Source organism: Lissotriton vulgaris, chromosome 7, assembly GCF_964263255.1.
Source record: "Lissotriton vulgaris chromosome 7, aLisVul1.2, whole genome shotgun sequence".
In the NCBI taxonomy this organism is placed as follows: Eukaryota; Metazoa; Chordata; class Amphibia; order Caudata; family Salamandridae; genus Lissotriton; species Lissotriton vulgaris.
The window spans coordinates 479,664,019-479,677,587 of record NC_141695.1 but is presented as its reverse complement, the minus strand read 5'-3'; the positions used below and the strand labels follow the sequence as shown (position 1 = coordinate 479,677,587).

The window sequence follows — 13,569 nt, the reverse complement described above, 5'->3', positions numbered from 1 at the left end:
ATGTGGGTGGGGGTAGTGACCAGTTGTTTAAGTCCGAGGTTGGCGAGGTTGTCCAAGAGGGTGGTGGTGTTGCGGTCGTTGATCTTTTCAAGGTGAAAGTTGAGGTCTCCCAGAAGGATGTAGTCTTTGGAGGGGAGCGCGTGTGGAGTGATGAAGTCCGTGATGTCTTCACTGAATTTTGCACGGGGTCCTGGTGGTCTGTAGAGGAGGGTGCCTCTGAGTGTGGTCTTGGGGTCGATGTGGATCTGGAAGTGAAGGTGTTCGGAGTTGGCGAGGTTGGAGTCAGAGCTGGTTGAGATGCGAATGGATTTTTTATGGACGATGGCGATTCCACCTCCTGTGTGGCCGGTACGGTCCTTGTGTGTGATCTTATAATCTTCAGGGATGGCAATGGTGATGTCTGGGGCGGAGGAAGCGTTCATCCATGTTTCTGTTAGGAAGGCGACGTCTGGAGAGATGGTGTCTAGTAGATTCCATAGGTCAATGGCGTGCCTGTGGACCGATCGGGTGTTGAGGAGGATGCATTGTAGGTGATTGGGGTCGGGAATATGTGGTGTGGTCGTAGTGGAGATGTTGTCGGTGCCGATGAATTTGCAGGAGTAGCAAGAGAAAGGTCCATGGGTGTGTCCAGGAGCGGCTTGGACGCAGTTGGGGGCGCGACCGGGGTTAAGGGCTAGGAGGGTGGCGGCATCGTAGGTAATGCGGGAGGGCTGGGTAGCGCGAGGGGCAGGGATTCTGGCGCTGGTCGCGGTCCAGGCGCGGACGGGCGTAGACGGGCTTACCTTTGGCGCACCTTCGGCGTGGGTTAGGCGCGGACGCTGCGCGTGAACGCTGCGCGCGGGAACTGCTGTCATATATGGATGGTGGAGGGGGGGGGGCGAGGGCTGCTCAGCTGGGAGGCGGGGCGGGTATCCTCCGACCACAAGAATCAACAAAATGGCAGCGGAGCGCTGGTGGATAACGCGCAAGCACAGCCAAAGTTACACAGGCAGTTATAAACAAAACAGAGCAAAAGCGGTAATGAAAGTGATGACAGAGCACAAAAGCGCTAATCAAGGCAGAATGCAGGAAATGGCAATGAGGCGCTGCACAACGATACCAGGTGTCGTCAAGACACTGGGGAGCGACCACTCGGCTCGGGAGAGTAGAGCGAGTCACAACGATGCGAGGGAGCGGAGCGCTGGAAATACTATGTGGGAGGGCTGCTCAGCTGGGAGGCGGGGCGGGTATCCTCCGACCACAACAATCAACAAAATGGCAGCGGAGCGCTGGTGGATAACGCGCAAGCACAGCCAAAGTTACACAGGCAGTTATAAACAAAACAGAGCAAAAGCGGCAATGAAAGTGATGGCAGAGCACAAAAGCGCTAATCAAGGCAGAATGCAGGAAATGGCAATGAGGCGCTGCACAACGATACCAGGTGTCGTCAAGACACTGGGGAGCGACCACTCGGCTCGGGAGAGTAGAGCGAGTCACAACGATGCGAGGGAGCGGAGCGCTGGAAATACTATGTGGGAGGGCTGCTCAGCTGGGAGGCGGGGCGGGTATCCTCCGACCACAACAATCAACATAATGGCAGCGGAGCGCTGGTGGATAACGCGCAAGCACAGCCAAAGTTACACAGGCAGTTATAAACAAAACAGAGCAAAAGCGGCAATGAAAGTGATGACAGAGCACAAAAGCGCTAATCAAGGCAGAATGCAGGAAATGGCAATGAGGCGCTGCACAACGATACCAGGTATCGTCAAGACACTGGGGAGCGACCACTCGGCTCGGGAGATTAGAGCGAGTCACAACGATGCGAGGGAGCGGAGCCTTCAGATATAAATGTACTGGTGGACCCCTTAAAGGCCCATTTGTATTGCTGTCCTTTGTGTATACCTTTGATTCTGAACACATTCTACAAGCCTTCCTGGGATGCTTCTGTTCCTGGTGAGTTGAATCTTGGCTCTGGTTCTGCAGACTCTTCATTGGCTGTGGTCACTCCTTCAGCAGATGCAGGATGGGAACACATTTGCCCCTTTAACCTGCTCCAACGTTTGCATTTGGGATAATCGTCTGCGGTGGCTGGGAACACAAATATTTCATCTACCTCTCAGAACACAAAAACAATTGACAATGCCATTTGGTGGGACCTTTTGATTTGACCTGTTTAACACCCTAAATTGTTTTGTTTTTTATTTGTTTTTGAACAGCTTTGCTGACCTGCCCACGGACTGCTAGTGGGATCGCTGCCTGTATCCTGCTGCAGCGCACCCTCTCTTGAACGCTGTCCTGCCGCCTGAGCCTCCAGTCTGCCTCCCACTGCCTCGCTAGCTTTCCCACCACGCTAGCGCGCCCGCCGAGTGGAGAGCGGGCTGGCGACTACATATTCCAGCAGTCCATGCAGCCCAACGCATCACCAACCGCGCCAGGAGGCGCTTAAAAAACGTGTAAACCCCTGCTGAGTGGGGAACCTTTGCTGACCTGCCCACGGACTGCTAGTGGGATTGCTGCCTGTATCCTGCTGCAGCGCACCCTTTCTTGAATGCTGTCCTGCAGCCGGAGCCTAAAGTCTGCCTCCCGCTGCCTCGCTAGCTTTCCCACCACGCTAGCGCGGCAGCCGAGTGGACAGCAGGCTGAGGACTACATATCCCAGCAGCCCATGCGGCCCCACGCATCACCTAACTGCACCAGGAGGCGCTTAAAAAACGTGTAAACCCCTGCTGAGTGGGAAACCTTTGCTGACCTGCCCACGGACTGCTAGTGGGATCACTGCCTGTATCCTGCTGCAGCGCACCCTTTCTTGAACGCTGTCCTGCCGCCGGAGCCTCCAGTCTGCCTCCCACTGCCTCGCTAGCTTCCCCACCACGCTAGCGCGGCCGTGGAGTGGAGAGAGGGCTGGAGACTACATATCCCAGCAGCCCATGCGGCCCCACGCATCACCTAACCGCGCCAGGAGGCGCTTAAAAAACGTGTAAACCCCGTCTAGCGGGGCGCCGGGCGAAGCCCGGGCAAAGGGCGGGCCGTTTACGGCCGTTCAAGGCCGGTTAAGGCTGGGCTGGGCCACAGCTCTGACAACTCTGCCTCACCATAAACTGTGGTAAGAACTGCACTACCATATGAGTGATTGGTACTTCTGTGATTGACTGATTATGGCTCATACCCCAGGAAGGGGGGGGGGGCGTATTGGCTCTGCACCTAAGGGAAGTGTAAATGGAACTCTAGATGACTTTTTTATAAGAGCCAGTGGAGTCGTTGAAGGAGAGATTGCACTGACAGAAGAACGCCTATCACAGGAACTTATATTTGCTAAACGCTCTTCACTAGGCGACTTGAAAAATGCTGTGACGCCGGTTCATGATGTACCAAGAAGCTTAGTTATGTTAAACTCCAGTGAGAGCGATGTGGACGTTAACTCACTACCTTTGGACATTTTGTCATGCAGTAACCTATCCTCAGGGGGTTTTCATCCTATATTAGCTAGGAAAAGTGTACAGGCCATTGACCTACAAATAACTGCACCCCCCTGTCCTAAGCAAGTAGGTAAAAGGATGAGGGCAGGGGGCTGCCAACTGGGTAGGAAACCAAAAATTGCAAAATTAGAACGTAATGCACGCACAACCAATAAGAAAAAAATACCAATAGACTCAATAAACATAACATACCAGTAAAAGGTCTGATTACTCCAGTTGTCTTGGGTCCAGAACCAAAACATACTGTAAGTGCATCGGTGAAAGAAAAAGAGCTAGAAATTACATTCCCCACAATGATACACCTCTTAAGATCCTTCACTATTCCCCTGATAGAAAGACTAAGAGTGATAAACAGAAAATTAGACGCCTTATGCGAAGTAACCCTAGAAAACACACATAGGTTGGACACCTTAGTTCCTCCAACACCTAGGAAGGACAGTAGGCTTGAGCGTAGTAACAGAGCCGCAACCAAATCTAAGCTAGCTACTAGCACAGCCAGCAAAACTGTAACAACAAAGGAAAATAATGCTGGAACCATACAGAAGTGCGCAGATAACACAAATAACGACACTAGCATACACAAAACCCCGATAGTAAAATCATCGGAGAATAGGGGGGCTGATGGTGGTGGAATTGCTCATTTGGAAGACGGGGTTCCTTTGCCTGTAATTAATCTACCGCATCACCCTTGGTATAGTCTTGGGGAATGTACCAGCATTAAATAAGGGATCAAGGAAGAACCATGGTCAACTTAAAAATAAGGTGGCCCACTGGATTGTCAACAACACCACAATGGGTAACAATATATGGCACACCATCATAATGGTTCGAAGGGTGTCATGGGTGAGTAAGACAAGAAAGAACAAAGATGGGGATTGTGCCATAGTCAATTTTAAGAGCACAGAGCCAGTGAAGAGAATCCTTGGTGATGCCATGTCCCATATAGGCAAACAAAACAGGTGATGGACAGAATGTGGATCAATGTCACACATTCACCCCAGTCCAAAGATCTGGGCCCAAATCCATCGTTTTTCTGCACTCCACACCACCCTGGGTTAGGCAATGGCGATATGCAAATCAGCTCTGACCCTGTGCCCCATGGGAACAGTCCAGTCTGAACTACAAAAGCCATGTCCTTCCCAGAACGGAATCAAGCATCTGAGGACCGGACCGGTTTCAAGGTAACACCTCTCATCAGCCCGGCTAGCTTGACTCCAGTGGTGTGGAGTGCCTGGGACCCACGTCTGAGCATCCCCAGCGCACTTATGGCGGTAATTGCAAACAAAACAGGTGATGGACAGAATGTGGATCAATGTCACACATTCACCCCAGTCCAAAGATCTGGGCCCAAATCCATCGTTTTTCTGCACTCCACACCACCCTGGGTTAGACAATGGCGATATGCAAATCAGCTCTGACCCTGTGCCCCATGGGAACAGTCCAGTCTGAACTACAAAAGCCATGTCCTTCCCAGAACGGAATCAAGCTTCCGAGGACCGGACCGGTTTCGAGGTAACACCTCTCATCAGCCCGGCTAGCTTGACTCCAGTGGTGTGGAGTGCCTGGGACCCACGTCTGAGCATCCCCAGCGCACTTATGGCGGTAATTGCAAACAAAACAGGTGATGGACAGAATGTGGATCAATGTCACACATTCACCCCAGTCCAAAGATCTGGGCCCAAATCCATCGTTTTTCTGCACTCCACACCACCCTGGGTTAGACAATGGCGATATGCAAATCAGCTCTGACCCTGTGCCCCATGGGAACAGTCCAGTCTGAACTACAAAAGCCCTGTCCTTCCCAGAACGGAATCAAGCATCCGAGGACCGGACCGGTTTCGAGGTAACACCTCTCATCAGCCCGGCTAGCTTGACTCCAGTGGTGTTGAGTGCCTGGGACCCACGTCTGAGCATCCCCAGCGCACTTATGGCGGTAATTGCAAACAAAACAGGTGATGGACAGAATGTGGATCAATGTCACACATTCACCCCAGTCCAAAGATCTGGGCCCAAATCCATTGTTTTTCTGCACTCCACACCACCCTGGGTTAGACAATGGCGATATGCAAATCAGCTCTGACCCTGTGCCCCATGGGAACAGTCCAGTCTGAACTACAAAAGCCATGTCCTTCCCAGAACGGAATCAAGCATCCGAGGACCGGACCGGTTTCGAGGTAACACCTCTCATCAGCCCGGCTAGCTTGACTCCAGTGGTGTGGAGTGCCTGGGACCCACGTCTGAGCATCCCCAGCGCACTTATGGCGGTAATTGCAAACAAAACAGGTGATGGACAGAATGTGGATGAATGTCACACATTCACCCCAGTCCAAAGATCTGGGCCCAAATCCATCGTTTTTCTGCACTCCACACCACCCTGGGTTAGACAATGGCGATATGCAAATCAGCTCTGACCCTGTGCCCCATGGGAACAGTCCAGTCTGAACTACAAAAGCCATGTCCTTCCCAGAACGGAATCAAGCATCCGAGGACCGGACCGGTTTCGAGGTAACACCTCTCATCAGCCTGGCTAGCTTGACTCCAGTGGTGTGGAGTGCCTGGGACCCACGTCTGAGCATCCCCAGCGCACTTATGGTGGTAATTGCAAACAAAACAGGTGATGGACAGAATGTGGATCAATGTCACACATTCACCCCAGTCCAAAGATCTGGGCCCAAATCCATCGTTTTTCTGCACTCCACACCACCCTGGGTTAGACAATGGCGATATGCAAATCAGCTCTGACCCTGTGCCCCATGGGAACAGTCCAGTCTGAACTACAAAAGCCATGTCCTTCCCAGAACAGAATCAAGCATCCGAGGACCGGATCGCTTTCGAGGTAACACCTCTCATCAGCCCGGCTAGCTTGACTCCAGTGGTGTGGAGTGCCTGGGACCCACGTCTGAGCATCCCCAGCGCACTTATGGCGGTAATTGCAAACAAAACAGGTGATGGACAGAATGTGGATCAATGTCACACATTCACCCCAGTCCAAAGATCTGGGCCCAAATCGATGGATTTAGGCCCAGATCCTTGTACTGGGGTCAATGTAAGTCAAATTGTTTTTTGTAATTTTCTCCCTGAGTGTACTGGGGTAGCTCAGACGTGGGTCCCAGAGCCTCCACACCACTGGAGTCAAGCTAGCCGGGCTGATGAGAGGTGTTACCTCGAAACCGGTCCGGTCCTCGGATGCTTGATTCCGGTCTGGGAAAGATATGGCTGTTGTAGTTCAGACTGGACTGTTCCCATGGATTACAGGGTCAGAGCTGATTTGCATAACGCCATTATCTGACCCAGGGTGGTGTGGAGTGCAAAAAACGATGGATTTAGGCCCAGATCCTTGTACTGGGGTGAATGTAAGACATTGATCTACATTCTGTCCATCAAATTTTTTTTTGTAATTTTCTCCCTGAATGTACTGGGGTAGCTCAGACGTGGGTCCCAGAGCCTCCACACCACTGGAGTCAAGCTAGCCGGGCTGATGAAAGGTGTTACCTCGAAACCGGTCCGGTCCTCGGATGCTTGATTCCGGTCCGGGAAAATTATGGCTGTTGTAGTTCGGACTGGACTGTTCCCATGGGGCACAGGGTCAGAGCTGATTTGCATAAAGCCATTATCTGACCCAGGGTGGAGTGGAGTGCAAAAAACGATGGATTTAGGCCCAGATCCTTGTACTGGGGTGAATGTAAGACATTGATCTACATTCTGTCCATCAAATTGTTTTTTGTAATTTTCTCCCTGAGTGTACTGGGGTAGCTCAGACGTGGGTCCCAGAGCCTCCACACCACTGGAGTCAAGCTAGCTGGGCTGATGAGAGGTGTTACCTCGAAACCGGTCCGGTCCTCGGATGCTTGATTCCGGTCTGGCAAAGATATGTCTGTTGTAGTTCGGACTGGACTGTTCCCATGGGGCACAGGGTCAAAGCTGATTTGCATAAAGCCATTATCTGACCCAGGGGGGTGTGGAGTGCAAAAAACGATGGATTTAGGCCCAGATCCTTGTACTGGGGTGAATGTAAGACATTGATCTACATTCTGTCCATCAAATAGTTTTTTGTAATTTTCTCCCTGAGTGTACTGGGGTAGCTCAGACGTGGGTCCCAGAGCCTCCACACCACTGGAGTCAAGCTAGCCGGGCTGATGAGAGGTGTTACCTCAAAACCGGTCCGGTCCTCGGATGCTTGATTCCGGTCTGGGAAAGATATGGCTGTTGTAGTTCGGACTGGACTGTTCCCATGGGGCACAGGGTCAGAGCTGATTTGCATAAAGCCATTATCTGACTCAGGGTGGTGTAGAGTGCAAAAAACGATGGTTTTAGGCCCAGATCCTTGTACTGGGGTGAATGTAAGACATTGATCTACATTCTGTCCATCAAATTGTTTTTTGTAATTATGTCCCATATAGGGGCACGGAGGCAGGGTATTGAGATCCTCCCTCTCGAGTATTTCTATAGAGACCTGAATAGAGTAAAACCTAATAGAGGTAATGGATGGGGACACAATAGGATATTGCACCCACAAGCAAGCCAGGGTTGGGAATACCCCAGAAGAAGTCAGCCACGTTACCCATATTGGATACACCGGGGAAATTTGGGCTATGTGCCAAACTTCGAAGGCCCAAACCGGTTTGCAGTTCTCTCCTGTCTTAATGACTGTGACTGACTGGGTGGAAAAGAAGACACAGAAACACAGATACCCACTAATGTAGCGCAAACGGGGAAACCTTCCACTCAACCTTCCACCTTTGAGCATGAGACACAGTGTAATGGAGTAACTTGGGATTCGCACACGATGCTCCGCCCCACCACACAGGAAATAGCCACCATCACTGTTAATTCACTACTGAATAAAGTAACCATGGGTACACCTATTAGAGGGGATGGTAAGGGCATAGTGTCCATGATGGACGGGAACAAAGAATGGAATGATGACCAAGTCTTTACTGGGCCTGTTTTAATGACTGATTTACCGCAGGTGAGCCCAGTAAAGGAGAAGTTATGTTCAAACCAAAAATCTCTCAGGCAGCGGGCAGGCCAAGTGAGGATTATTTCCTGGAACGTGTGTGGGTTAGAGAGCAAGCCACAAAATAGAATCTGGGGGAGTTTGTGCAGAACATTGACATTTTATGTATATAGGAAACCTGGCTTATCAAAGAGAAACACCTTGATGGCTTTAAAACTTATCATGTTACGACAGTGCGCTCCCCGTTTGGTAGGCATAAAGGAGGGCTATGCATATATGTGTCCAACCTGTTAAAAGTTGCCAAGATTACTACCAGAAACTGTGCGCATTATTTTCAAATGGTCTCCGTTACTTTAAAACAGCGGGTGGAATTATTAATTGTTAAATTTTATAACAATATAAAGAAGGAGGATTTCAAGGAGGTTCTATATAAACTACAGGGGGAATTAGAGTGGTACAACTCACTAAAGGGGGAAAATAAAATCCTGATATGGCTAGGGGATTTCAACATGAAAATTTGTGAACGAGTAACCTGTGGGGTCAAGGAATATGGAAGTGGGGAGAATGCGGATAGGTGTCATTTCACGCACTCTGAAAAAGGAGATATAATAAATAGCTTAATGGTCAATTACGACCTTGGTTTTGCTAACTTGCTCTGTACACCGAAGGTTGAATTTAGTGCCTCTTTCCTAGCTAGGGGCCTCCCTTCTGTTATAGATTTTGTTATCGTACCGAATAGATTCTCCAATTGCATTGAAGATTTTGAGATTCCCAACATTGTTTTAAGTGATAATCTCCCCCTTAGATTGAATATAAGTGCCAGTGAGTTCACTAGTGCTTCCACTATTGAGTCCTTGACCTGGACACAAAATACAGCCATAGCACGCAAAATGGACTGGCTTTAAAATGGAGCATAGTCGACCCGCACAAAAAGTCTAAAGAAATCACAACTTCTGCTCTCACACATATTATGGTATGCTTGGGCGAGAACTCCTCTGATGAACAAATTCTGGAGGCATATAGCAATATCACTGGCATTATTCAAGAAAAACTATTTAGGGGGCAGAGTAATAAGTCAAACAAAGGGGTGTGTTGGTTTGATTCACTTTGTACCAAGGCATACACCATCCTTAAGACTGCCTTGGGCAACAAACCCAGGGATCACGATGCAATAAAAAAGTGCAGGAAAGAGTATACCTTGGCCAGGCGCCAACAGAAAAAGGATATTAAGGAAGTAGCATGGCAGAATCTGTTGAGCGCATCCCAGTGTAGAGACTCCAGGTCTTTTTGGCAGGCAGTCAATGCACCCTTCTTCACCAAAAGGAAGCAGCAAGGCTAGAAATAGCCATAGACAATCAAACTTGGGTTGATTTCTTCCCCAAGGTATACAGTAATTCGCAGGGGGCACCCGCGTTTGAGGATGGTGAAACGGGCCTCTTACATAGAAAGGGTGGCCATCAGTTAATAACTATAGATATTACCCTGGAAGAAGTACACACAGCTTTGCAGGCCAGCAAAAATAACAAAGCCCCGGGGCCGGGTGGGATCCCCAATGATATCTATAAACTAAATACAGATCTATAGGCACCACTTTGCACGCAGGTCCTTCGGGTCTGTTGTGCAAAAGGTTTTATTGGCACGTGGGCAGAGTCAGTCATTATACCGATATATAAAAAGGGGGATAGGGAGAGTCCGTCAAACTACAGACCAATATCCCTACTAGATTCTCTCATGAAAATGGCAGGGAGAGTGCTTTTAAAAAAAATGCAACTATGGGCAGAGGAACATGGTATTTTAAGTCCCGTCCAGTATGGCTTCCGGGAAGGGATGGGTACCGTTGAGCAGGTCCTCAACTTTGTACTACTTCAAGCAAAATATGCATGAGCCAAAGAGGGCTATTTTTATGCAATCTTTGTCGATCTATCGGCTGCCTTCGATTCCGTGATACACTCTAAACTGTGGCAAATACTAGAGGATATGAAAGTCAAGCCTACCCTTGTTTTATTCTTAAGGCAGCTCTACAATTGGGGCTACAGCTAAAGTAAGATATGGGCTGAGGGGGGAGGGTACTGGATCCTTTAGTATGGAAAAAGGCCTGAGACAAGGTTGCGTGTTGGCCCCCTTTCTCTTTTCCCTCTACACGAACAACCTTGAGGCAGAACTGGGGGCCAGTAAAATTGATTCCCCGAGGTATGGCAACAAGCAAATTGTTTCACTTTTGTACGCGGATGACGCGGTATTGATGGCAAGAACGAAGGTGGGAGCAAAGAGGGCTCTAACTAAATACCTGGATTTCATGAAAGTCAGGGGCCTTAACATCAATCCCAAGAAATCATATGTGATGCAGTGTGGCAAAGGTCGCGGAGCTGCAAAAACCTTAAAGTTCCCGGGCTAGAAATTGAAAATACCAAAACTTTTTCATATTTGGGGGTCTTAATTGGTGGTTCAGGCTCATGGGGACCTGAAGTTAAGAATAGGACCTTATCTTTCAAACGCTCTATAGGAGCACTGAAAAACTTCTCCTCCAAGCTGGGCAAACGACCCCCGGAAATCATGCTAAAGATTTACGTAGCCAAATGCCGAAGTATCGCACTGTGCGGGGCAGGGATTTGGGGATATCAGGATACAACAGAATAACAAGTTGAAGAAAATAACTTTTTTAGATATCTGCTAGCCCTCCCGAAGGTTACCTCAGTCTTTAACTGCCATGAGGAATTAGGGATGGACCATATTTCAGACCTGATTAAACTACAACCCATCCTGCTTTGGTGAAGAGTATGGGCTTCGGAAGCTCTGGGCCTAAACCAGGATATGTTAAAGGATGTCATGGGTCTAGACAATGCAAAGCGCATTGCCTGGCTAGAATACATTAAGAAAACCCTAAATGATCTCCAACGGCCGGAGCTCTTTACCAACCCGGACTTAATCAGGAATGTCCCGAAAAAAGAACTGAAGAGTCTATGTATGGCTCATTTTAGCCTACTTAGATGTGCAGGGGAAATTACCAAGAAAACGGTAATTGAACATCAATTGTCACTGAGCACCTACAAAATACAGCCATATTTAACACTGTGTAGCATGACCTTTGAACGTTTTATCTTGACCAGATTCAGGTTTAATCTATTCCATCGGATGGTCACATTCCCGATTAAAAATGACTGGTCTAGAAAGCTTGCTTATTGCCCTTGTCCTTGTCACAATCCACCTTCCACGTAGTATTGTTCTGTAAACTGTATGCTAAAGAGCGAAAAAGGTGTGTTTGACAATACTTGAGGCAAGGTGCCTGGCGGCAATGTAGACCAGCGTACCTTAGTTTACAGCAACTGGGTAACGCCACATGCACCATGGTAATGACTGTTTTAAAAAAAAAAAAATTAAGAAAATGTTCTTCGATGATTAACTGACTTGTTCTAATGATTTAATTCCATTTTAATATAATGTTATTTATTGTGAAATGAAATGTAATGCTGTATATATATGTATTGTTGATTTTATGATTTTTATATTCTAAAATCAAATAAAGCTAATCTGAGTCGGAATCTAAATGAATCTGAACAGCTTTTATATTTTTAAATGGCTTTCTGTATGCTTTGGCATTCAAACTGTATGATTGCCCCATTCAAAATAATTTCAGAAGCTTTTTGTATCTTTTTTATATCTATATGCGGTGGCATTTTCGTGCACAGCTTTCTTATTAGTAGATAGCCTTTAGTCGACTTATGTTTGAGGAGTGGCTATCATGTGGCTCTGTTAGGCCTGGTAAGAAACACTGCCATTTTACCATGCATACGTTTCTTAAATTGTCTTCTCTTTCACATGATGACTTTTGACATATATTTGCATACGTGACAGAGCAGGGTTAGTTGCTCTGAAACACAATTACTTAAAACCACTTTGCAAGTACGATATCATGACACCTTGAACATTTCGTACAAGGCTTTGACACACATTATGCAAATGTTATTTGTTGTTTCGTTCATGAGGCGGCGTTGCATTTGAAAAGACAAACAATGTCAGATCAGATGAAGCATTGACACTGAAGCATGGATGCCTTTGTTTTAAATACACGTATACTTCTGTGTGCAAACTAGAGTACTCATCTGTCAGTTGTGAGGCCATCGCTGTGTTGGCGTTTCAGCTCAGCTGGTTTCTGTTCATCCCTCTGTGAGGAAGACCTTAAAAGCAAACGCAAAGCAGGATGAATATGTTGACTAACTTCCTGACAGTAATTATTTATGACACATGTAATCTGCTGGAACCTCAAGAAAAAAAACTATTGCAGTGATCACCACAACGCGCAAGAAGTTTTTGCATATATTTGCCCCTCAAAATAAAGTGGGCAAGCTCCTTGAAGCCTCAAGGATTCCAGTACTTGATCATGCATGATATGGCAATAGAGCATAGTGACACTCCTGCAATGCAAGATAGGTAAAACCGGATGTGATATGATTCGATGCATGGACAGCTTTCAACCCAATAACCAACTCCTAAAGCAACCTGTATCTAGGTTTCTTTACGAATTGCGTTGTCTTAATAAAACTGGCAGACTTTCTGCTGCCTGCGCCTTTTGTCCTAGGAAAAGATATTCTACCCCCATTTACTTTCAGCGATATTGTCACAATATCAAAGCCGGTTCCCCTTGTACAGTATCTAATTGCAGAGCAGGGTATTTCACCCTCTGGGCTTTTTTTTTATTCCTAACAAAATTTCCAAAACGTACATCTAAATTGTTAAAATTGCTATTGCTAACTTTCATAGAAACATTTAAAAAATAAACAAAAGTAAAGGTGATATATAATTTTCAATTGAATGCTCAGTCCAGTGTGCTGCATATATTACTCCATAAAGCACCCTCACTTACACTTGAACAACTCTACCGCTCTCTTTTCCCCAACACCTGACACTTTTTCGCCTTCATTTCTCGATATGCCGTATTGCCAAGCTACAACAATTTCTAACCAGCTATTTTCTGTCTCTTATTTAGACAGTCATGAGGGCTGCGAATTATTGCTCTGCAAACAACATCTCTTTTCCCCCTTTGGTCATCCCGGAAGGGGATGAATTCAACCCTTCTCAAGCCTGCTATATATTTGAGGGGCTGAATAAGCCAACAGTGATTCACTTTCCAATTTTTAATCAGCAGAATAGCGGGGGTAA

General features: G+C 47.5%; 1 protein-coding gene across 1 annotated transcript in view; it reads left to right on the top strand.

Annotated features, from left to right (window-relative positions):
- LOC147701913 (cytosolic phospholipase A2 gamma-like) overlaps positions 1–13,569 on the top strand; it is a 1,137,524-nt gene that overhangs the window by 997,027 nt on the left and 126,928 nt on the right. The window contains exon 14 of the mRNA XM_086930543.1: positions 13,397–13,565. Within this exon, the coding sequence (XP_086786669.1) occupies positions 13,397–13,565 (169 nt within the window). The remainder of the gene's footprint in view (positions 1–13,396; positions 13,566–13,569) is intronic.